Source organism: Artemia franciscana, chromosome 1 (genome assembly GCF_032884065.1).
Source record: "Artemia franciscana chromosome 1, ASM3288406v1, whole genome shotgun sequence".
NCBI lineage: Eukaryota > Metazoa > Arthropoda > Branchiopoda > Anostraca > Artemiidae > Artemia > Artemia franciscana.
The window spans coordinates 16815982-16843291 of record NC_088863.1 but is presented as its reverse complement, the minus strand read 5'-3'; the positions used below and the strand labels follow the sequence as shown (position 1 = coordinate 16843291).

The 27310-nt window shown below is 34.2% G+C and overlaps 1 protein-coding gene across 2 annotated transcripts in view; it reads right to left on the bottom strand.

Moving 5' to 3' along the window:
* Positions 1-327: 327 nt before the first annotated feature.
* LOC136026354 (cytotoxic and regulatory T-cell molecule-like) overlaps positions 328-27310 on the bottom strand; it is a 45217-nt gene continuing 18234 nt past the window's right edge. Inside the window, exons 3-7 of one of the 2 annotated variants that reach the window (XM_065702880.1) lie at positions 19141-19269; positions 13695-13835; positions 12205-12361; positions 3409-3531; positions 328-553 (exon numbers count right to left, since the gene is read on the bottom strand). In XM_065702880.1, coding sequence (XP_065558952.1) covers positions 477-553; positions 3409-3531; positions 12205-12361; positions 13695-13835; positions 19141-19269 — 627 coding nt within the window. In that variant the 3' untranslated portion in view covers positions 328-476. The remainder of the gene's footprint in view (positions 554-3408; positions 3532-12204; positions 12362-13694; positions 13836-19140; positions 19270-27310) is intronic. The other variant, XM_065702889.1, reaches the window with a different exon arrangement.

The following is a 27310-nucleotide window of genomic DNA, read 5'->3' as shown; positions in this document are numbered from 1 at the left end:
GATTGAAAAGGATAAAGTTCAACTGGCTGCAAAGTCAATTTAGTCCCTTCTTTTGATACTATTTTGTTGTTTTTTTTTTCAACGCTGAGAAATAGCCTTTGATCATGTGATTATTGATCGATAGCGAAGAAACAAAACCAACGTGTTGCTCTCGCTACACTATAGTCGGCGAAGCCGGACAAAGGTTGCCGTAGCGCTTCACGTTGCCCGGGCAACGTTGGTCTAGTTTAGTATAGTTTTAAGTTTTAGTCTCGCTCCTTTCTTTAAAGGAAAAAACCTGTTTTTATTTAATTTTTATAAGGTATAAAAACAAGTGATAGCACCAAATACTTGTATAAAAATTTATTGACAACGTTTATAACATCAGTAAGATATGCAATATGACCTGTTCCACAGAGCTTTAACGAAACTTTTCTTCCTATACAGTAAATTTACAGTATGCACATTATACTACAAGGTGATAGGCTTGAAATATATCATAAGATAAACAGTGTAGAAAAGATCGTTGTTGATATTAGAACCAATGAAAGAAAGCTATGGGAGCTCGAATTAGCTGAAAAATAAAATATATAATCATTTATTTTTGTGACTTGATTCTATAACTTTTTTCAGTAGCATTTTGAATTGTTCGTTATAATAAACCGTTACAAAGACTATCATGGGCTAATAGTACCGAAATCTCGACATAGTAGCAAAATCAAACCATCAAATAAGAGAATTAATCGTCATGGAATTTACAATATCAAGCTCAATATATCAGAAAATCGTTGTTTTTCTTTAGTGAAAATCGTTGTTTAATTTAAAGAAAAAAGCAATGTCTGGCCCAAAGAGGCGGTGTTCTGGCCTGTGGAACTGGGATATTGAATTGATAGTCCTTTACGTAATTCCAAATCGATTGGTTACCTCAGAATTTTTCTAACGATGCATTTGGGTCCTCTTTGGGACGAACATTGTTGTTTTATCCACAAAATGGCTGAAAACCTTGTCTAGCTGGGGCTTGATCTATTTTGTGAAGAGTCCTAAAAATTTCAGTTTCTGTTTGAGTGAGCCCTCCGTTTGTATTTGGTTAGCTGAATTGATTTATTCCAGGTTTCAAAAACGTTTAAGTTTCATACTTGCACCTCAGCTATAAGGGAGGAGGGCTAATTGATCTTAATGTCGGTACGAACGGTTTGTAGTATCAAATTTACGTTTTTAGGTCCAAATTCTCTTACTTTCAGTAAATCTTCAGATGACTATAGGAGCCGCTGAGAGTGGTATGTAATGCTGGAATTTCCCCTCATCTTAATCCCCATTGATTCTAAGCAACTCTTTTGAGCTAAGCATGTGATAAAAATGCTGCAGTGCGACATCTTTCGTTTTACCATAATAAAATTTTAAGTGTAACATTAAAGACAAGAAGTCGGAGAGACGGGGAGAAGCATCATCTAAAAAAAGAATTTATTCGAAGAATTCCAGAACAGACAGTGAGTTTTGTTTGGAAAATTCCCCTTGAAAACTGTAAAAATAATAATCCTAAACGATACTTAATTATCAACTACGGGTAATATTTGGTGGGGTCCATTTTTTCAATTTTGATGATAATTCTTAAAGCACTATCATATGTCAATAAAAATACAGGAATTAAACAGAGGGGGTAGCTTGCTCTATTACGTTTAAGGGACCCTAGATCTTGGGGTTTGTAGTATCAAATTGTAAGCAAAGAACAACGCGATCCCAATAGAAAACAAAGCCATGAAAATATTTCATTATAAAGATATATAAATCAACAGAACCATTATTTATACTGAACTTCATTACATTAAATTAATTGCTTTTTAGTTTGCTCATAAAGAGCCTTTGGAAAATATTTATAATTTTAATACAAAAAAATTTTTAACCGTCCCTAAAAGTTCCGTGATACTAATGAAAATTATGTAATGAAACTCAACAGGCCTAAAACCGAAAATCAGCTATTAAAAAAGGAATCAAGTTTCACATTTATTCAGAGAAGGATCGTCATACAAATGTTTTTTTTCCTTTTTTCATGAGGGTTAGAACGGAAATTAAAACATCAAGTGCCCATTTCCCTGATAAAAAGATTGCACTACAACAAACAGCTGATCTCTGTCCTTATTTCTGGCAAAACAAAAAATGTTGGCTTGATTAAGCCGAAACATCATCGAACAAAATTCTTAGACCTGTTGAAATGCTATTTATGTTGCTTTCTAGTTTCAAGTCATTAGGGGCATTCTCGTCATTATACAAAAATGAAGTCCTTAAATAATCGTCATTATAAACTGTTTATCCAATGAACAAATGTTTAGAGAGTAGGGCATTGTATTGCAAACCAATTATTTGATGACACTCATCGTACTCTTTTATGGAGAAAGAAGTAGCTAAGACAAAGAGTTTTTTTTAGGCCCATTTCTATTAACTTCCCGTGAAAGGTGCTCCAGATAAATCGAATGAACATTCTGATGAATGTTGATTTAAACTCTGGCCTTCCTTCGCTTGGAAGAATATATTTTTGGGTAAGTATATGATGAAGCTGAGGTGACGAAAGCCTGTCAGGGCGATAACGATGATTTATCCTGTAAACTTCTTTTTTATTTTTGAAAAGGGCAAAGTATTTTTATTATAAAAGTCAAACGTTACTGTAAAGAGGTAGGAAAGGGAGGTACCCCTCTTCTATTTTTAGAATTGGTCTAAATATGATATTAAAAACGAATAGAAATCTGATGAAACGAAAAAAGACTAGTTTTAATAAGATTCATGGGCAGTGGAATAGCATTGTTTAAGTAAAAAGCGATATGGCTGTTATGTGTTATTTCCCCGTGACCACTTCTTCTGGAACGTATTGTCATAAAAAGTTTGAAAGGAGTTCATTTGACTAGAAACTGAAAGTCCAAGCACACTTCGAAGAATTAAAAATAATGGAGGTTAACTAGCCCCCCTCCCTTGCTCTTTTTAGCTGTCCTGCCCTAAATAGGTGTGATACAAATTTTGGAATAGCCATTTTGTCCAAGGTTTTCATATCTTAAAATGTCGTGGAAGGAGGCTTATTGTTTTTCATTTAATTTTAGCAACTTTCAGTTCAAATGTGAAAGTCAACCGGTAAACAAATATTTTGGAAATACTAACTTTCGGTTTACTGTACTCAAAAATGTTTTCAGTAAATCACCAATACCGTTTTAACGTGGAGAGCAGGGGTTTGAAAAAAGCAGTGGTGGCATCCCCCTAGCTATAGATTTATTGATGTATGATCTAAGTTTTAATGTCGCTCTTTAATTATGCTTTCAAAATTAATGCTTTCTTTTTTTCAATAACTTTTCAAGAAACGCACTGATATTCATAAAATCCAGAAGCTCATATACACATTCATTGTTTATAAACTTGGAAGTGAAAAGGATGGACAAATGGAGTTACCTATGTGCAAAACTTCACTTTCTGATAATGAAGGCCAGCCGACTTGAGCTTCAATCTTTTCGTGATTATTTATGTCTGAAATTTTTTCACCCAGATCTTCTAAATCGAAAGAACCTGTAAAATCTGTAAAAGTCAAAGAATTGCAAGAAAATAAACTTATTTTTGCTGTTGATTATTTTACCTGAGGTTCTACATTTGAAGGTTTTTGACCTTTTTCTAGATTTTTACCAGCAGCTTGAGTTTTATTTAGTTTTATTTAGTTAACGATATTTTGCATCCCCTTTATAAAAGACTTTTTCTTTTGAATAACTGCATTTCATATGTTGCATATCATGCTATTGTAGAGGAAAACCTCCTTTAAACAGAACTTAGAAAGAAATTTGTGTCCTTTACTTAACAAAAACTGGCTGTTTAAAGAAGATTGTGACTCCCCTTCAAAATAAACTGAAAATTTTCTTCCTGAAATATTACTAATACTACTACTAATAACTCACCGCAGCACCACGCCGCCTGAGGCCAACACAGCTACGCACGCTACTCCTCCATCCTAATATGTTCAAAGCCTCTCTCTTTATACCCTCTCAGGAAGTTCCCATCTCCTTTAAATCTTTCTTTATGACATCCTTCCACCTCAACCGCGGACGGCCTGTTTTCCATTTAGCCCTAAACGGTTGGCCGAAAAGAACAATGCTTCAGGGCCATATTTGACCACTGTCGTCACTCTAGCTTCCAATATTCTAATCTTTGTTAGCACATTTATCTTCCTATTCTTCCAAACTTTTTTTTAACTGTAAAAACTCCCTGAGCCTTTGCTATCCTACTTTTAACATCTTCACTGTTCCCACCGTCTTAGCTAATAACGCTACCAAGGTAAATGAAGCTGTCTACCTGATCAATCTTTTCGTTACCTAACGTCACCTTTTCATCTTCACTTATTCCTAGCCTTAGTGACTTAGTTTTCTTAGCGTTTATTTTTAAACCTATTCTAGAACCCTGAACTCACAAAACCTATAGAAGTTCATTAATTTTGCTCGCACTTTCATCTAGGATGCTTAAATCATCAGCATAATATAAGTCCAGGAAAGCTTTTCTGTCCCTTTTGTTTCCATGATCTCCCACCGCCTTTCCCTTAAGACAAGACCCATCTAAATTATCCAATTAAAGGGGAAAGAACACAATCATGCTTAACTCCTGAGTTAATACAAAACCAGCTGCTAAACTCATTTCTTACCTTAACTGCAGCAGTGTTATTCTCGTACATAGCACTAATTACTTCCATGTATTTGTCCTGTGTAAAATATAAGGATAAAACCTTTGCTAAAGCTCTTCTATCAACAGAATAAAGCACTTGCTCATAATCTATGAAACTGAAGACCAAAGTTGCTTGATAACTCATGCACTTCTCAATTGTTAAATTAAGAGTGAAAATTTGGTCGACAATTCCTCGACCTTTTTGAAAATTTGTCTACAGCCTCTCTCAGTCTAAAAAGTATCATAATACTAAGTAATGTGCTACCTACAGAGACCAGACAAATGCATCAATAATTACCACAATCACTATTATCACCTTTCTTATATAGTGGTTTGATTAAGGTTTTCCTAAGACCATTGGGTACTACCCCTTTTTTAAAAATCATATTCACAATCTTCGGTAACTTATTTCTAACCTCAGAGCCGCCATATTTACCACAATAACACTCATTTACCATAATATCAGAGCCTGGAGCCTTATTATTTTTTAATCCTTTTAGTGCTTTCGTTGATTCATCTTCACAAAACAAATTTTTCTTCACATCCAAGGTATCACAAACTTTTTCATTTTCCTCTATATCTTTTCCTACAACTCTATCTCGGTTTAGAACATTCTCAAAATTTTCTGCCTATCTCTCTTTAGTTTTTTCCTTACCACTAATTGTGGCCCAGTCCCTATCTTTAACTGGGACAAGTCCAGATTGACTACTCCCTCTCAATGTATTAACATACCAATACAATATTTTACTATTAAACCGTCTAGCTACATCTTCAAAACCCTAAGAAATTTTATCCATGGTCTCCGTTTCACACCTCCTTAGTTCATATTTTAATGCTGTCTCTAAATCTTTACATTCCTTTTTTGCATATGATTAAATAAAAAAAACAAGTTTTTTTAACGGAAAGTAAGGAGCGACATTAAAGCTTAAAACGAACAGAAATTACTTCGTATATGAAAGGGGCTGCTTCCTCATCAACGCCCCGCTCTTTGCGCTAAAGTTTTACTCTTTCTCTTAACTCTACTTTTTTTAAACAGTAAAAAACTTTAGCGTAAAGAGCGGGGCGTTGATGAGGAAGCAGCCCCTTTCACATACAAAGTAATTTGTGTTCGTTTTAAGTTTTAATTTCGCTCCTTACTTTCCATAAAAAACTTGTTTTTTTTTTTATTTAATTGCTGAACGTTTTTGAATCAATGCATGTTTTGATTTTGGCTCTCCGCAGATGAATAATTAAAACAAAATTTGCATATTTATTTTTTTGGCTAAATGGCTTTCTCATAGTTTTGATCTAATGATTTTGAGAAAAAAGGAGTGGGGGAGGAGGCCTAGTTGCCCTCCGATTTTTTGGTTACTTAAAAAGGCAACTAGAACTCTTAATTTTTTACGAGCGTTTTTATTAGTAAAAGATATACGTAACTTACAAATTAGCTTACGTAACGAACTTCTGTATTCTCATGTTTTTATTACGTGTATGAAGGGGTTCACCCCCTCGTCAGTACCTCGCTCTTTACACTAAAGCTTAAATTTTTCCCAATTTCTTGAGAATGACCCCTGAATCACAAAAGCCGTAGAATAAATAGTTGAAATTACTAAAAATAATTTAGCGTAAAGAGCCAGATATTAGGAGGAGGTGAGCCCATCATATGCGTAATAATTTATGTTCGTTTTAAGTTTTAATACTTCTCCTTACTTTCAGTTGAAAAAACTGTTTCATATTTATTTTTTCATTGTTTATTTTTTTAAAATAATAATAGAAAATCCTGCACTCCCTTCATGAAAATTTTCTTCCCCCATAACACATTCCTCCAAGGGGAGTTCCCCTAGCATATCCTCCTCTTATCAACCCCCCACAACCTAAAATCCCCCTGAAAACTTCTGTACACTTCCAAATAACCATTACTACAGGTAAGCACTGGTCAAAGTTTGTAACTTGTGGCCCCTCCCACGGGGACTTTGGGGGACTAAGTCGTACCCAAAGACATAGTTATAAGGTTTTTTGACTAGGCTAAATAAAATGGCTATCTCAGAATTTTGATTTGGTGACATTAGTAAAATAATCAGCGTGGGAGGGGGCCTAGGTGCCCTCCAATTTTTTTGGTCACTTAAAAAGGGCACTAGAACTTCTGATTTCCGTTAGAATGAGCCCTATCGCAAGATTCTAGGACCACTGGGTCGATACGATCACCCCTGGGAAAAACCAACAAACAAACAAATAAACACGCATCCGTGATGTGCCTTCTGGCAAAAAAAAAAAAAAAATTCGCTAGGACACCATCAGTAACTCCAAAAATTGTTTTCCTAAAAGTGTCTAATCCATCTTCCACCTTGTCAAATTTTAAACTCTCCAGTTTATTATTCATCTGTCCCTGAGACGTTTTTCTCAAATTTTTATTTTGGAGTCTATCAACCTCATAAGTTCCCGTAAGGTGGGATTCCTTCCGAAATTTCAGCTTTAAATTAACCCTAGACACTACCAGATGGTGATCTTTACTTTTAACATCAGTAACAGCACTCCTATATACCCTAAAATATTTTATTGATCCTGCCAGTCTTCGATTTATGGTAACATAATCAGCAAGATTTTATGTCTTACCATCACGTGAATACATGTTAACTTATGGGTCATTTTATGATCAAACGCCGTATTGGTTATAAGTAGATTTTTATATCTACAAAATTATAACAGTCTGTAGCCATCGCTGCTTTCTTTTCCTACACCAAATTTACCTGTGCTAGGTCACCATCAATTCCTATTTCTACCGACCTGGGCGTTAAAATATCCTAATAAAAACACCATATTTATACCTAAAATCCTGTCTTTTTATTTCTGTAACTGTAAGTAAAATTCATCCAAATACACAAATATCTCCGTCATATGCAGGGGTTACAGGGGTTACACATATACATACAGGGTATACAGGCGTTACTATAACTGATATCCTGAACTTTTTAGTTATAAAATGAGTCATTAGTATTCTATTATTAACGCCTTCCCGCCTAAGCAAGACTTGCCAGCTTCCTTATTCATCTTGAGCCCTAACCCCTATTGATGTACCCCGTCCTTCCTGCCTGAGTCAACAAATTCTATCTCATCTAATTTCATGCTTCCTACCCTCTGGGATATGAGCTTCTAAGACTTCTAATAAGTCCTGTTCGAATTGTCTGATTTCGTCAGTCAAAATACCGACACGATAGTTATTTATTAACGTCTTAGCATTCCAAGTTCTGTTTTTCATGTTATTCAAATATTTGAAATTATTTTCGCCTCAGGAAAAGCAATGGTCCCGGATACCAGTACAGGACGGAGACCAACACATCTCCTCAAGTCCGCACCTAAGCTCTTAAGCCAGCTTACAACCGGATAGCAAGAAGTCCCTGGGACCTCCAGTATGAATGTTGGATTTATACAATCTTAGGCTCATCTTGGTCACAACATGATTTTCAGAACTTGATGATACTCTTCTATCAACAAGAGTCGAAATCCTACACATACTTTCTGAAGCCTATTACCTCCGACTCATTATATATTGATGTCTAAAACATTTTGCTACCATGGGGAGGCAGCCCATAGTAGATACTTACTCCTGAAATACATATTTCTGAAATACAATACATTATATATTCCACATAAATAACTTAAATAGAATCGTTTCTTTAACCAGTCCCCCCAATTTTTTTTGTGTACCTTCATGGAAAAATGAAGCTGCAAAAAATAACTTAATTTTTTTTCTGTATAGACAGTTACTATTCTGTCACACATAAAAAAAAAGAAAAAAAAATCACCGCCAATCAAAGTATCAAGGACTATGAGACAGTAATATGATTGCTCGAACTGGTTAAGTGGAAACATATGCAACCTGATGTTTTTAAAATTAGAAAGAACAGGAATTCAATTTTAATGAAAAGTCCTCCATGCTTAGCTATGCAATTTTTGGTAGTAGCAGGCTCCTTATTTTGAAAAAACAAACATGAGTGAAAAATAAGCAAAAATAGGCTAAACGTCTAGCACCAAAGATCTTATGAAGGTGCAGCATTCCTTTAAAGGTGTAGTTATCTTTCCAAATCAACATTATAGTTAATGTTTGAGTTTTTATGAACAACATCGTTGTCAAATTTAACTAATTATTTGGTATTCATTTTTACTCTTAAACGCAGCAACACTGACAACACTGCCCTGTAACCTTTATAGTTTTAGAGCAACCAATCAAAATATAATAGAATATTGTGAATTTAGGGCATGAATAGATCTAAGATATGTCCAGGGGAAAAAATGTCTGTATTTTGATGTCCTTAGTAATTTAAGGAAGTTTCTTCAAATTATTTTCTCAGAAAATTTCTAGAATTTCTTTTCGCACCCTTCCCCTTACTGATGTTCTTCAACTTCATCATCAGGTTATATAATTAACTTAAAAAAGGTAATCACATAAGAATGTTTAGTAATTTACGCAGTCCGTATATTTAAAATATATTGATTATTCGTGTGACATTTTGTGTGATTATGTGAGTTTTATGGTATTATATGCCTTTTTGTTTTTACTTTTTTTCCAATTGTTATGCTTTTTCGTAGCTATTATTATATACCCTGTTGTGTGGGTTAGTATCATGTGGTATTATTTTGCAATATTTTTTGTTTTTTGCCATTGCCCCTAAGGGGCATTTTTGGCAACAAAAATCTATCTATCTATCTATGCAACTAGAATATATATATAAAAATTTGGGAAAAGAAATTTAACAGAGCCCTTGTAGCTTATCCATAGCCTAGACTTGAGTATGGTTAATAGAGTATATTGTAGGGCTATAGATGTATAGATTTAAGTCTAGATGTAGAGTATAGATATAAGTCTTCACTATTAACAATTTTGTTTGGTAAACTAATCAGAATTTACTGTTTTCCTGTTATCCTGAATTGATTATTTAATGCTATTAAATAAAAAAAACTAATTTTTTTAGCTGAAAGTAAGGAGCGACATTAAAACTTAAAACGAACAGAAATTACTCCGTATATAAAATGGGTTGTCCCCTCCGCAATCCCTTGCTCTTTACGCTAAAGCTTTTAATTGTTTTAAAAAGTAGAATTGTGGCAAAGAGTCAAACTTTAGCGTAAAGAGCAAGGGATTGCGGAGGGGACAACCCATTTTATATACGGAGTAATTTCTGTTCGTTTTAAGTTTTAATGTCGCTCCTTACTTTCAGCTAAAAAAAATAGTTTTTTTTTTATTTAATTTCTGAACGTTTTTGAATTAATGCATGTTTGGTTTTGGCTCTCCGCACATAAATTATTAAAATGAAATTTGTATATTAATTCTTTCTTTGGCTAAATAGCTTTCTCTTAGTTTTAATCAGACGATTTTGAGAAATAAGGGGTGGAGAAGGAGGCCTAGTTGCCCTCCAATTTTTCGGCTGCTTAAAAAGGCAACTAGAACTTTTAATTTTTAACGAACGTTTTTATTAGTAAAAAATATGCGTAACTTATAAATTAGCAACTTACGTAACAAACTTTCATAATCTTATATTTTTATTATGTATACAAGGGGGTTTGTATCCTCGTTAATACCTCACTCTTTACACTAAATCTTAAGCTTTGTCCCAATTCTTTAAGAATGACCCCTGAATCAGAAAGGCCGTAGAATAAATAGTTGAAATTACTAAAAATACTTTAGCATAAAGAGCGAGGTATTTATCTCCTCCTAAATACCTCGCTCTTTATGCTAAAGTATTTTTAGAACCCTTCATATGCGTAATAATCTCTGTTCGTTTTAAGTTTCAATGCTATTCCTTCCTTTCATTTGAAAAAACGTTTTCATGTTTATTTTTCATTGTTTTCTTATAATAATGCTAGAAATTCATGCGCCCTTTTCCTTGAATTTTTCTTCCCCCATGACAGATTTCTCCAAGGAAAGATCCTCAAACATAGCCCCCTCCCCTAAGCCCCACCCCCAAACAAAATAAAATCCCCCTGAAAATGTCTGTACACTTCCCAATAACCATTACTATATGTAAACACTGGTCAAAGTTTGTAACTTGCAGCCCCTCCCCCAGGGATTGTGGGGGAGTAAATCATCCCCAAATACATAGTTATTATGGTTTTCGACTATGCTGAACAAAATGGCTATCTCAAAATTTTGATCCGTTGACTTTGGGAAAAAATGAGCGTGGGAGGGGGCCTAGATGCCCTCCAATTTTTTTGGTCACTTAAAAAGGGCACTAGAAATTTTCATTTCCGTTAGAATGAGCCCTGTTGCGACATTCTAGGACCACTTGGTCGATACGATGACCCCTGGGAAAAAAAAAAAACAAACAAATAAACACGCACCCGTGATTTGTCTTCTGGCAAAAAATACAAAATTCCACATTTTTGTAGATAGAAGCTTGAAACCTCTACAGTAGGGTTCTCTGATACGCTGAATCTGATGGTGTGATTTTCGTTAAGATTCTATGACTTTTAGGGGGTGTTTCCCCCTATTTTCATGAATAAGGCAAATATTCTCAGGCTCTTAACTTTTGATGGGTAAGACTAAACTTGATGAAACCTATATATTTAAATTCAGCATTAAAATACGATACTTTTGATGTAGCTATTGATATCAAAATTCAATTTTTTAGAGTTTTGATTACTATTGAGCCGGGTCGCTCCTTACTACAGTTTGTTACCACGAACTGCTTGACTATGTAACCCTAATAAAGAATATTTAACTATTTTTAAACTGAAAATTGAAATAAAACTTGTCTATAGTGAGTTATATTCGATTGAACCTACACGGTTCAATGAATGAAATGTTTCGATTATTTTAGTTTTTTAATTGCATAAAACATTTATCCAAATTTGCTAAATAGCTTTGTTGCCATTTAAAACAATTAAACCTTTCTGTTACTAAAATCTTTTAAATATTATTATTGTGTGTTGAGATCAAAATGTACGTAGAGCATATAATGTAGTATAACCTGTACGCTTCAACTGAAGGAGTACTTTCATTGCTTTAATTATTTTAAGATGGTTTATTGGGTTCTTGTATAATATATAGCAAATACTCAAGTTTACGCTGTCTAAAACTCAAGAACAAACAGGTTTCTTCGTTAGTTTCTTTCAGCTTAGCGTGAGACACGACAAGGACAAGTAACAGAATAGAAGGAATATATATAATTTTGGATACATATTTGCTCATTGGGGGGGGGGGGTAAGTTATATGGACACTTTGAATTTAAAAGACAATTCTTACTTCATAATATGCAGAATAATTGTACCTAACACATTTTGAATGCAGATCCTCAATACTTTACCCCCTTCCCATAATGTGCAAATATATAAGCCCAAACTTGTTACTAAAGCATTATATTTTCATTATATTTTCTGATATATCAGTAAAATTCAGCTTCAAGGAAAAAGGTTCTAATAAAATGAAGCAATTGAGTGTTTGCCGTATAATACACAAGTACCGTTTATTGTCTACTGTAATTTCATATTCTAAATTATTATACACAACTGTATGCTAATATCAATAAATTTTGTATTTTATCATATCAAAGTTGTACGCTAGAATGAACTCACCTTTGGTGAGTGATCCTACAGAAGATGCACACTTTAAGAGCAGGGATGATTTCAAAACATGATGTTCTTCCACTCTAAAAGACAGGCCGAGTACTGTTGACTCCAAATTATTTGTGCCTACCACAGTTTTATACTGCTTTAAAACTTTTTTCGGTGCCTAAAACATAACAAAAAATTACCAAAACATTGCTTGAAATGCTGTCAAAGCTAGATTTAGACGTATGATTAAATCTTCGGCATTAATTGTTCTAAACTACATTTATTAATGCTAAACAACGTTTCGATTATATTTTTATTACTTGGCTTTATATTTAAAGTAATTTAAAAACTTTTTCCACGAAATAAGTTTTTCCAAAAAAGTAAAGAGCTACATTAAACCAAACTAAGCAGAAATAAAGTCAAGTAATTTTTCAAACGTAAAACTATCAAAAACTAAGTGAAACCCATAATAAACAATAAATAACCACATTAAACTCAAAACGAGCCGAAAATAAGATGAGACGGGCTGACACGTCCCATGCCTTCCAGAGACAAGAGCATAATTTGCACCTTTACTGAAAACAAAATACATTTTAAACGTTTTGCTCCAATTATTCCTTAAAAATATTCTGAACTATATAAACAACAAAGGTACTATAACCACAACTGTTAAAAAGTCCTTCCACCAAAATGTATGTTAAACTTATATTTGTAACCCAATCCCTGTTAGCTGAGTATAATCCATTCTTAGCCTATGTTCTTTACATAGGCTAAGAATTACTATGTACTTTATGTTCTTTGCGCTAACATTTCTGAGTATAATCCATTAATCCTAGTTGAAATGTTGTTTTTCTCATTTCAAGTATTCGAGTTTTCTTATTTTCGCTTTTTCCTGTTTTACATTGAAATGGATGTGTTATTGCCACGGTATTTTTTAGTTACTACTATCAACTTCAAGACTAACCAACAAACAACAAATCAATTATTAAATTAAATATTAAAAATACTTTTTAACTTCCTTAAAGCATGCCTACGATAAGTTTTCTTATCAACTATCACTGCTACATTTGGGTATTGTCTCATGAAATGTTAGCGCATTGCTATTCCAAAAATAATAGTATTAACTTTTATTCGTAAATGTGCTTATATAGTGTAGAAATCCTCGATTTTCCTTGAATCCACACCTGCTTTTTACTTTCATTTAATATTATTAAGATGAGTTTTTTGTTGTTGACATTTGCAACATTCCATGCTATAGTCGACCTATTTTTTCTTTTTTTTTCATCAAGCAGAAGGTTAAGACATCATTTAAGAGTTAGGGTGCAAAAAAACATGTAAACTAGAAAAAAGAAACAACTAAATTAACCATTTCGTAATCTATATATAGCAAAAAGTTTCAATATTATAATTAGCTGATTTTTAATTAGTGCATTTGAACATACAATCAAAAGAGGAAACATTAAATTTTCCAAAATAAAGCCTGACTTGTAAGACCTTACGTAAGTTTTTACCTGCTTTCCATTTATATACCAATTTAGAATGGCCGGTGGCTTTGAAGGGGCTGAAGTACAATTAATATCAACATAGTCCCCCACTTGGTACTTTGACTGACCTCCTGTGATAGAAGGCTTTCCTTGTGGTAAAACGACAACCTGTAAATTGACGATTTCTCTGAATACTAAATTAACATATTTATAACTGCAAGCAGAACAACTATACCTAAATTAAGGATAGCTTGAAAAATTAATTGACAAGGAAGGTTGCCTTCAGATTTGTATGAAACGCTGAAGACTTCATCTTCAAAATCTAAATCTTTAAAAATGAGTAAAATCAATCAACCTCACTTTGTAATATTTTCCTGCTATCAGGTCTCTCAGTAATTTTATAATATTGGATCAAAACTTTGAAATCGCCCTTTTGTTCAGAAATTTCAAAAAAGTCTAATAAGTATACATCGAGACTCGATACTACCCTCAAAGCTTTAGGGGCAATGACTCTAAATTTTTAAACTATTACCTGTTAACAAATTGATTCTAAAACAGTTCTTGCTAACAAACTTTACGAAAGGAGTGACTCGTCCCAATAGTAACCGAAACTCTAAAAAGTGGAATTTTGAAAACTATAGATACATCAAAAGAGTTCGCTTTTTATTTTAATTCCAAATGTATAGAATTCGTTAAGTTTAATGTTGCCCAAAAAAGCTACAAACATCTAAACATGTGCTTAGCTATCGAAAAAGAGGGGAAACACCCCAAACAGTCAAAAAACTTGATGACAATCGTATCATCAGATTCAGCTTATCGGAGAAACCTGCTGTAAATGGTTTCCACCTCCAATATGCAAAAGTAGGGAATTTTGTGTTTTTTTGCTAGAAGAAAAATCACGAATGCGTGTTTATTTGCTTTTTTCCTCTTTGTTTCCTTACTTTTTTTCCAGGGGTGATCGTATCGGACCAATGGGCCTGGAAGATCTGCAGAGGAATCACCCAAACGGAAATAAAAAGTTCTAGTACCCTTTTTAAGTGACCAAAATGAATGGAGGGCAATTAGCCCTCACCTGACAACCATTTTTACCAAAATTTTTACACAAAAAAATTTTGTGAGCTCAAAGTACCTGAATCAAAGCCATGCTGACGTAACTGTGTATTCAGGCTCTGATAATTTATGGTCAATGGTATTATTTCATCTCTAGAAAAAAAGTACATTCTGAAGGCGAAAATTAAGTTGAAACCCTGAATAATAGATGAAATAATTTGGGAAATAAAAATCCGGAATTCAGTATATGAGCAACATCTCAATGCTGAAAATAATGATAATTTGAAGTTATTCAGGGTAGAAGGAATAAAGTGAACAATCTTAGAAGAAAAACTTAAAAAAGAGTATTATCACCACCTGATACAGGACAACTTTGGTTATACTAAAAGAAGGTGGGGAGTGATTAGTGAAATTATGGGGAACAAGAAAAATTCGGAAATTATTGCGCTTAAAATGAATAGTTCTGTAATAACTGATAAAGCAACTATTGGAAACTGTTTTTGTGAGTATCAAACAGTTCGTGGTAACGAACTGTAGTAAGGAGTGACCCGGCTCAATAGTAACCAAAACTCTAAAAATGGAATTTTGATACCAGTAATTACATTAAAAGAATCGCATTTTAATGCTGATTTTAAATATATAAGTTTCATCAGGATCAGTTATACCCATCAAAAGTTACGACCCTGAGAAGATTTGCCTCATTTTAGAAAATATTGGGAAACACTCCCTAAAAGTCATGCAATCTTAACACACATCACACCATCAGATTCAGCGTATCAGATAACCTTATTGTAGAATTTTCAAGCACCAATCTAGAAAAATGTGGAATTTCGTATTTTTTGCCAAAAGACAGATCACGGATACGGGTTTATTCGTTCTTTTGTTTATTTCTTGTTTTTTTTTTTCCAGGGGTGATCGTATCAACTGAGTGGTCCTAGAATGTCGCGAGAGGGCTCATTCTAACGGAAATTAAAAGTTCCAGTGCCCTTTTCAAGTGACCAAAAAATTGGAGGGCACCTAGGCCCCCTCCCACGCTCATTTTTTCCAAAAGTCACCGAATCAAAATTCTGAGATAGCCATTTTATTCACCCTAGTCGAAAAACCTAATAAGTATGTCTTTAGGGACGACTTTCTCCCCCGCAGTCCCTGTGGGAGGGGCTGCAAGATACAAACTTTGACCTGTGTTTACATATAGTAATGGTTACTGGGAAGTGTACAGACGTTTTCAGGGGGATTTTTTAATTAGGGGGAGATTTGTGGGGGGGGGTTACTTGGGAGGATATTTCCATGGAGGAACTTCTCATGGGGGAAGATAATTCCAATGAAGGGGGCGCAGGATTTTCTAGCATTATTTGAAAAAACAATGAAAAAATAAATATGAAAAGTTTTTTCTATTGAAAGTAAGGAGCAGCATTAAAACTTAAAACGAACAACAATTATTACGCATATGAGGGGTTTACCTCCTCGTTATACCTCACTCTTTACGCTAAAGTGTTTTTAGTAATTTTAACTATTTATTCAACAGCCTTTGTGATTCAGAGGTCATTTTTAAAGAATTGGGACATTTAAGCTTTAGTTTAAAGTTACATGCATTAATTCAAAAACGTCCAGAAATTAAAAAAAAAACAAGTTTTATTTAAATGAAAGTAAGGAGCAACATTAAAACTTAAAACGAACAGAAATTACTCCGTATACGAAAGGGGCTTTTTCTCCTCATCGCCTCGCTCTTTACGGTAAAGTTTCTTACTGTTTTAAAAAGTAGAGTTAAGAGAAAGAGTCAAACCTTAGCGTAAAGAGCGGGGCGTTAAGGAGGAAAAGCCCCTTTCATATACGGAGTAATTTCTGTTCGTTTTAAGTTTTAATGTTGCTCCTTACTTTCATTTAAAAAAACTTGTTTTTTTATTCAATTTCTCTAAGGTTGGTGAATCTGTCCAGAAATAAGCCAGAAAAAAAAAATGTCATTATGATGAGCAGCAATTCCAGGACAACAGAAGACATGAATTAGGATTCCAGTTCGAGCCCTGTACATATGGTGAACTTGACAAGGTAGTTAAGTTGATTAAGTCGAGCTCAGTTGGCCTATATATTTTGAGTCTTCGTGCTTTCATGGCTGTCATGGCCTACTTACTAGTAATTAACCTTTTAATACAGACTGGAGACTCCTCGAGCACTTTAAATGAAGCAAAAGTGATTGCATTGCCTAAAACGGGATTATCAAATGAATATCGAAAACTGAATAAAAATCTCCATCCTCCCTCTGTGCACTTTTAAATGAGTGCAAATTTTACAAAACAAGACAGCAGGACTAATCGGAAGATATGTGAAGAGAATAATGGCATGTCTTTATGTTTTAGGAAGTTGAAGACTATTAATGTATGCCAGATAAGAGAGTACCAGGCCACTATTTTTGCTTATAAATGTTAGAATAACGTATAATATGAACTATTTCTATCACTTTATACAATTAAAATGTAAAATTATTTGGTCTGAGAGCATCCCACCAGTACGCGGGGTTGTTTACGATCCGGCACTAAGGACTGAGTGTATGGAATCCCCTTACTCCGAGAATTAGGGTGGCTGAACACCAGCATCTTTTTAATAGAAAAATAAAAAGGTATTTTTCAGGTGAGGAGGTTAAGGCACCATATTTTTTTCTTTTTTTCTTTTTTTTTGGAGGGGAGGGGGGTTTTCTATTTTAATTTTTTTTACGAGAGCGTTTTTTATTTACTTTATTTTTCATTGTTTTTTTTTAATATTTTGTTTTTGTAATTATTAGTTGTTAGTCGCCACTCGACCCTAATGCGTTTATCGTGTCTTTTTTAGAGGGGCTACGGCTATTATTTATTTGTTGAAGTTATTTGGTTATAAATGAATATATTAACCTCTATTAATCTCTATTAATTAAAATATAGTGACGAACTACCACCAACTACTACGACAAAAAACCTAGGTGGCCTAGAGACACCCACCTCGTGCACAAATAAAAAAAAATTACACAGCAAAAATCCACAATAAATCCGATGGCAATAACCGAATTTAGCTGACACAAGCAAAGTATTCTGCGTTTCCAGAGTACTCCAGCCGATAACAATTTTTAATTTGGACAATGTAATATGTACTTGTCAAAACATCAACAGCAAATAAAGACGAAAACTCACCATCATAATCAACATTACGCTACTGAAAAGAACTTGTGAAAGCATATTACTTGAACTTGTGACGCCGTAATATATTAATAATATATATTCCTGGAAGTCTCTGTTTTTCTCATTAACTATAGAAAAATAAAATGTTTAAAATATATTTGGTTCTGGTGAAGCACGAACTACGCTCTTGCCTTTATTAGGTGAAGGGGGTGTCAATCCTACTTCTGTTAGTGATAATAACAGATCGTTTTAAGGTTGGCTTGATTATTGACTGTATTTTCTGTTTGCTTGAGTTTTTGTTTATCCATTGATAATTATTACAAAATAATGTACAGTCCTAGAATTCTGCGTATTTCTCATTAACTATTAACAAAGATAAAATGTCTAAAATATATTTGGTTTTTCTGAAGTGAAAATTGCGCAATCCTCCCTCTTTACTTCTTTATAAGAAGTTTCAATTGCCCTTTAATCCTACCCAGTGGCCTCCTCCCATTCAATTTGGGGGTGACTTTATTTTTGTTATGCCCTAGATGGTTACCCAAAAAAGGTGATGATATTTGGCAATCTATCATCCTACATCCACGGCACGTGTCCTAGCCAGTTCGAACCTTTTCTCATTGTAGCCCGAAAAATATGTTGAAAACCGAACGTTAACGGGAGGATTGAGGTTCTCACTCAGGCACTGCATAACCAAACTTCGGAATGTGAATGGGTCGGGTCTTAATCTCGGTCTTTCTATTTGTACAACACATGGCGGCAATTAAAAACTCTTTTACTAACCCTTTGATCATTTTTTTTTTTTTCATATATATATATATATATATATATATATATATATATATTTATATATATATATATATATATATATATATATATATATATATATATATATATATATATATATATATATATATATATATATATATATATATTGTCGTCCTGCTGATTCATTCTCTTGGTCGAGTTTCCCCGCGGCTTCACTTCATTTTTTTTTGTGATATGTTATGGTAAGTTCTCCATTTTGCTGGTGGCTTGGGGTGATGCTTGGTAAGTCATACATTTTTTTTTATTTATTTATAAAAGAGTATGATTGTGTTTAACTACAGTAATATATTATAGGATGTATTATTTTGTTTTTATTTGTTATTGGCTGCCTGGTAATACAAGCTAGACTTTTGTAGTTGTATTTAGTTTGTAAATACAAGGAGCCTGAGCCTGAATGATGTTGTTACTACAAAACTTATAAAAACATGGCTAAAAAACAAAAAATTGCATACCTCGATTACTCCACCTCCGGAAACAGAAACAAATGATGGTGCTTCTGCCGAAACCTCGCATTTGTAATGACCACTACTTGGTAATCCTACATTTGGAAGTACAACATTCTGATCTGACGATGAGCGTTCCTGAACAATAATTAGAATACACAGGTTGAAATTCTATAATTTTGAAATTATATATAGTTGAATTTCTATGTTGAATGTAGTTTGAATTCTAAAATTTTACAAGAATCTTTGAAGAACCGTTACGCTAAGAAGGTGTGTAATAAAGTATTTCCACTTCCATTCTGATATATTTTAGCTACAGTGCGATATCAGGTGTGGCTTGTAATGTTGTTTTTATTAAATTTTGCTTAGAAAGCCCTAAATAGGATGATGAAGAAGCTATGCCACAGTATGATATATTTTTGCCTATTAAAGTGACGCCTAGAGGACACAGACTTAAGAAATAAGGACTGAGAGATACTTAGAGTAACGATCCTGATGGGGAAATGGGGAAAATGGGAGATGATACAAAAATTATTGATGTTGGTTTTCTAGGTGTTTTCAAATTTCATATCAACAATTTTTAAATCAACAAATTTTATATCCTGCCAATCAGAAATCAGCATAAAAGTTTTTTCATTACTGTTGTTGTGCAGGTAACCAACAAATAAAGCAACATGAGGCTGACGTTGATTTGGTTTGGTACATCAGTATCAATCAAAGAATGTTCCTTGTGAAAAATGTGATATTTTGAGAAGCCTACAGCTGTAAATTGTACTTAAAACCCCGGTATGTATATTTTTGGATTTATAAGCTTCCATCCTAAGCATTGCCTGAACGAGAATTTTTCATATTATTTTGAATTTTTGCTAGAATGAGTGAACTATTTGATCAGGCTTAAAACGTAGGAAAATGATTTCATTTGACGTATTTTTGATATATTTTCTATGTATTTTTAGATATAAAAAAAAACCAATGCCAATTTCAAAACTTTAATTTGGTACATGGATTAGCCTTGGCTACTAAACGATAGCACTACTGCTGTTACGTTGAAGCAGTAAAACTGTAGCACTGCAGAAAAAAAAAACATTTTAAAGATCCACAGAGAATACAAATTTTAATAAAAATTTCTTCTGGGCTTAGCATCCACAAGACCAAGCACTAATAAATAGACAGGGAGCTTGTGGAAACACAAGTTTTCATTCTTTCTATTATTTGTGCTACCTGGGTCTTCTGAAATGATTGTTTCGTCCATGGTTATATAAAATGGTTAAGAAGAACGTAATTTTATGAATCTAGCTTGAGTTTCAGTACGAATTCTGAGTGTTTATTTTCGAAGTTCTAGGACGCGGAGAGGATTTGCTGACCAGGTTTTCACACTTTCACTGTTACAAAAGAGGTAACGAATGTGGAATTGGACTCTGAAGTCCCTACCCGCGGTACTGGTCTCCATTTCATGGCCCCTCAGTTGTAAAGCTCGCTGAGGGTGGGGGGGTAGACATCCTGTACTTTCGTACACCCTTCCTGTGGACCTTCTCAAGGTTTCTCCAGGTACCCGTTTAGAGCTGGATTGACTCTGTCTGAGCTTAAAGAGTCACGCCACTAACCCCCAATCAAACCCAAATAACCAGCGGTGCCAGGAATCGAAACCATGTCCTCAAAGACAAATGATATCAAGTCTTGAGTGCTAATCACTTGGCTAGAATGGTTATTAGGACCATTCCAGAGGTTGAAAAGATCTAAAATTTAGATTATCAGAGCCATATAATCCCCAGGTTTATAGACTGCGGATTTGATCCAGTTTACGACATTCGATTCAGTTGATGAGAAAATTTGAATGAAGGCTTTATACTTTAATGGTGCACAAGATTTGCGCAGCAAGGTGGCTAATGTAAATTGTACTTACTGCCTACACTTTGACTTTACGGCAAATATCTGCAAACTTTGCTTCATCGCTTCAAAACTACATTGGACACTTTTGAATTTAATTGTTAATAATTGATGTAATGTATAAAGTTTATCTGCCAGGGAAGCCTTTGGACTGCAGTCATCTCCTACACTCTTTGAGCATATGGAAATATAATGTCAAAATATCATTTGAATTGGGAGACTCATTTCAGTTGGCTATCCTAATCTCAAACTCAGGGCAGTGCTTTTTCAAGACTTTGTGATTTTAGAAAAGTCTGAGCCTTAAGTACTTAGGCAGCCTGGACAGTAAAATCTTAAGAGACTGAACAGATGCTATACACAACTGTCCAACAAACACATTTTCCCAAAACCACATTGTAACCTTAGACAACTTCATTTCTGTTTTTGTGAAATATAGGGTTAGTGTCATCATTCAAAGTGCCACAGTTAATGTGGTACAGATTGAGGAATATTGCCAAAAAACAGTTTACTTTTGCAACTAATATTTTACAGAAAGTCACGGCCTGCCCATCAGGATGCGAAGGATTCCGGCTGTATTCCAATCATACAACCACTATATATATAAAAACCATATATATATATATATATATATATATATATATATATATATATATATATATATATATATATATATATATATATATATATATATATATAACAACTTCCATCCTCTTACGAAAGTTAAAGGAAACGTCTTTCATATGTGGTGGAAAATGCCACATACATTTATCAAATAATTCAGAATGATTCGCTAGGCACGTAAAGAGAGCATCTTCGACAAACTATTATCAAAAAAAAAGCGCAAGCCCTTTCTTTTCGGTACTTAATGACGAAACAACATTTGTTTCAATTATTGAGATATTGAGCATCTTTCTGTTCGCGTCTGTTACGTCTTCACTGGAAACCTTCATGAAAATTTTCTTGGTCTGGTATAATTTCTAATTTAATCGGACAAAGTTTTTCTTCGCCAAAGGCTAATTTTTTTTTAAAGCCTTGTGTTTAATCTGAAAGATATGGGTTGCCAAGAATGTGAGGGAGTAATAGGGGTCATCTAAGGATAGTTCACGCAGCTATACGCTAACAGTACCCAAACGTTCTTTACAAGCACTGTAGTGAAAACTGTCTAAGCTTTATCATTTTCTCCGTGTGATCAATTCCAGCTTACAAGCATTTTTTTTGAAACCTCATAACAAAGGTCTCTAAAATGAGGGAAAGGTTGGGATGGCTAGGGCATGTTTTGAGGAAGCTGGATGAAAGATTACCAAAGATGGTTATTTTTGGCCAACCATCAAGGGCAAAACTAAAAGCAGACTGTCCTCGGCTGTTTTGGTAGGTTGTCGTAGGAAAAGATGTAAGCAAAATGAGAACTTCCTGGGAGGGTGTAAAGATGTAGGCTTTTTATAGACTGGGATGGAGGAGGAGAGTACGTAGTAGTGTTGGCAAATCTAGAAACGTCTGTAGAAGCATTAAAACTGCTGCACATCATGAACCAATTGACTAAAAGCTCGTGAAGTGTCTGCATTTAGTAAAAGTTTCTTTCTGCTGGACACTTCCCCCTGTGTTAGGCTCTTTAGTCGTTTGACTGTGATTTGGCTGCCATTTGACGGTATGAAAGAAAACTATTCTTTCCAGAACATCAGAAATACGAGGAAATTTGGCTACCACTTCGCGACAAATATCAGCGGTGAGCAAAGACCTTAGAACTTGGACGTATTATGATTAGTCGAAGGACAAAAGTTGGAAGGAGTGTGAATCTAAATGATCTTGATTTGTTTACTAACTTTAGAACCTCTCTGTTTATGATTTTCATATGACCAGCTCATATGACAGTTCAAGAGATTTGAGCTTCACTGGAATGTTTTGTCACATCTCAGTGTCCTTGCCATTCCTAAAGTTATTTCTATTGACCCAAAACAATGAAAACAGAATCTGCTCTTAAGCTACACTTTCTTTGTCTACCCGACTCAGGCTGCTTGAAGCAATAGATCAAGCTCTGGTGTAAATAATGGGAAAAAAGTTTCAATCACAGAAATCCCTTGTTTTGCTCTGTCTTCTCTTCAGGAATACCACTTTTCCTTTTTCCTGAGAATTTCTCCTCTGTTTTGCTGTTCTTGTGACGTTGCCTGTAACCACAGCTATTCCAGAAAAAAGTTTTTCGACACTTTGAACTCTAAAAACTAAACAGGATTAAAAAATTAAACAGGACAAGAAAGGCTGATTAGTAGAGCCCTTCTTGCTGTCCATAGGAACATTGATATCTGGTCTGAAAAGATAAAAGACATTTTTGAAGAGAAGAGAAATAGGTTTTTAGTCTTTGTTTTGTAAACACTCATTTGACTGAACATAGAAAAAAATGTCACTGAACGAGTCAATAGTATCCCTATTGGAGGCGTCTTCGTCCGCAAGAGGCGAAGTACCCGAGTACCAAGCTAGCTTGATCTTATTTGAGACCGTATACAAAGTCTACAGGACTCTCATCCCCCCGGAACAAAAATCATGGATACGGCCCTGAAGATACCGACTCCAATCAGTGGAACAGCGTAATTTTTGTTTTCCGCTTTTTAGATTTTAAAGCAGTACGATTACTTCTTATTTACACTAAATAAAAGTAGACATTGCAAAGGGTGAGACTGAGAGAACAACACATTCGAGAACTATTATTTATAAGTTCTGATTTGTTCTGTTCTTTGTAGATATTCTTAGTTTATAAATATCATCAAATTTAAGAGTCATTGCAGACTTTTGCTCGACTATTCCATAAATTACATTTTTTTATTATTGAAACTTAAAAAATGACCAAAAAAAGAGTAAAAATAGTAAATTTTAAACAAGATGCTGATACTTGGTTCTAAATATCATTTTCTCCAATAGGAAATGTTCTTTAGAATTATAGTTATCTTCTTTAAAGCTCCTTAAAAGTGCTTGGTGAATTCCCCAAGGAAAACACTCCCCGTAGAAACCACTGGAAATTCCCCATCCCGTGTGGACGATTACAACCCTGAAAATTACCCATTAAAATTCTAACATCCCTCTAAATCTCATTCCTCTCAGAAGGGCTTTTCCGTAGAAAATTTCCTTGTGAAAAATTACCCCCGTAAGTGAATATCCTCCCAAAATTTCCCCTCAAAAACATTGTCCCCACTTTCGAAAGTTGGAGCGAAAGACAAAGTATGATAATTAAAAAATTATAAAATAAGAAGAAATTTTGTAAGAACTCCAAATTAAACGCAGAATACTACTACTACTTCCACTAACAACTCACAGCAGCACCAAGCCGCCTGAGGTGAGCACAGCGAAACACGCTCTTTTTTCATCTTCAAAGTCTCATTTTTTTCAGTCTATTCAAAGTCTCCCTCTTTACGCCCTCCAAGAAGTTCTCGTTTCGCTTAAAACTTTCCTTGCGATATCCAACGAAATTTCAAGGTGAGACTCATGACGTCCCGTCTTGCTTTTTCCATTTTTGTGTCATTAGTCCTGTTACTGTGACATTAGCAGTAATGGGTAAATGGGGATAGGAGGAACATCAAGAAGAACGTCGCTAAGATCTCTTTACGTCCAGGAGGAACATCAAGAGGAACCTCGCTATGGCCTCTCTACGACCAGGAGGAAGATCAAGAGGAACTTTGCTATGGCCTATCTATGTCCAGGAGGAACATAAAGAGGAACCTCACTATGGTCTTTCTACATCCAGGACGAACATCAAGAGCAATATATTGCCTATATTCCAATGCGGGCATTATTTACATATACTTATTGGACCCTAATTTGCAAAACTGGTTTACCCAGTAGCCAGATCTGGTCATAAGCCTTCCCTAGCAACCACATTTCCTATGGAGCCAAGGGATAATAATTTGTATATTCACAGGAGCCAATAATTTTTACACAAACCCATGAGACCCTAGCAACCAGCCGTAGAAACCAGATTAAATATAAGGCTGGATTTTAAGTGCATGAAATATTAGTAAGAAATTAGAATTAAGAGAGAAAGAGAGAGCAGTTTCAACATATCTCTTTCATCAAGTTTTCATTTGACAAGACAAAATAACAAATACAAGCGGATTCTTAATACTTTTGGATGTTAATAGTGGGGTTGCAGCAATGATACAAAGACAAGAGTACCAAAAGTAGCAGTAGAAGTTACAAAGAAATGTCGACTAAGCCTTGAATGGGATGAGAGCTTTGTGAGATATGTGATATCACTGAGCAAATTCAAATTTGAGTAACAGTTATGTTTTAAAGCAATACTTAATATAATGCATATGCATAGACTTCAAGCTGCTTTAAATTCAATAGTGAAATATATTGAGGACAATAACTTGAATCAGTATGTCCAAAATGAGTGATATAAGTGTTATTATAATTTTGGAATAAAAAAAAATATGAATCGAAGGTGTTTTTTTATTGGTTGACCTTGTTTTATCTCGACGTTTAAACGAATGAAGCATAAGGAAATACATAGCTTTCAGAGAAGACGCCAGGTAGATAGATTGTAAAAATGACACGATCTTTGCCACTGGTGCTTCTAGCACTACTACCATTGATTATAGTTTGTTTCAATACAAGAATATCTCTAAGATTATCATTGAGAATAACCTTCTCATTGTAAATGGGGGAACTAATGTAGATCTTGTCCAGTTCCATTTCGTAGTTAATTTAAAGGCACCATACATGCGAGTGAAGATTATTTTATTCATAGAACGACAAGAATCATTCAAGCTAGAAAATTATTTGTTTGGTAATGGTTGAAAGGATATTCACCCGAGTTAGGTGATTCTATCTATTCCTTAGTAAGGAGTGGACAATCATGTGGTCTATGCTTTATGTCACTTGTATGATTTTTTCTTAGGATATCATACGTGTTTTTGAGAATACAATCAACAATATTAACTTCATACTCCCTATCGAACTCGATGGCAGGAGAGAGTTTTGTCCAAATATCACTTGTTTTATTCAAATCATTGTGCAGTGGATCAGAAATATTGGACAAGAATATGATTTAGAAATCATATTGGACAAGAATATCACATAGAAATCATTGGGTATGTCTTCAAGTGTCACCCAAGAATCAAAATCAGAGTTTTATCCTAGCCAACAAACAAGTAACTGTCTTTTGAAATGTGTCAACGACTCTTTAATATCTTTTCAGTTTGATAAATTTCACTTTTTTTTACTTTTTCTAGTTCATAGTCATAAAAACCGCCGATAGTCTTTGGTGTTTCGTAGACGTCACGTTATAGGTTTAGAGTCTAATATTATTCACACTGTAAAAAGTTCAGTGGACCTTAAGTAATTCCTCTGCCCAAAAATTTTAGTAATTCTATTCATTCGAACTGTATCAACAACATTGAATTTTTTCTTCTTCACAACCTTTTCACTGGAATATTGTTTAAGAAAAGTGTCAAGTGTATCATGTTATCCTCGATGAACTTCCCGATGGCCGACAATGGATAGAGATCGATGGGGGCGTCGATTATAAATTTGTATGAGTTTATCTAATTCTTGAATAAAAGCAGCAGTATTTTTAAATGTACAATATCCTCAAATTAAAAGCCGAATAGTTCTTATAGTCATTCGGTGCATTTACTTTGCATTTACTATGATAGAGAATTTTATTATATTTCAACAATACCTTCTCTACATGAGGATTAACAAATTCACCACCTCAATTCGTTTGAATTTTTCTATAGCACTCTCGCTCAATAATACTTTCTATAACTTCAGCAACTTCATCATCTCTCTTTGTCCGCAATGAAATAGCATATGCATAGCGACTGAAGACACTGATTTTTTTATTTATTTAACAACAATAATTGACAGAAAACTTAACATAAGCACGTCTCTTCCAAATGCCACAACATGATATACATTACGGATAACCAAAGAAATAAAAAAAACGAAAAACGAAGAGAACTTAACATAATTCTCAGAAGGGCTGTAAAAACTAAACACAACTAAAATATCATATACCCTGCTACCAATCCACGCACAACTCCTTCCTTCACACTACCAATCGACGCACAACTCCTTCCTTCACAAACCTCAATAAAAATTAAAAGCTACCTTAAATGATTTAATACAAATTTAATCTATCAACTATGCATCCTATTACATTAAAACCATATTTAGAAAACAATTCATTCTTCAACAGCCTTTTAAAAACCCTTACCTAGACGTAACTAAATTAGGAACATAAGCTTCAAGCAGAATTTATTTGTAGGGTGTATTGTGAAGACTTTGAATCTCATCTCGCGTT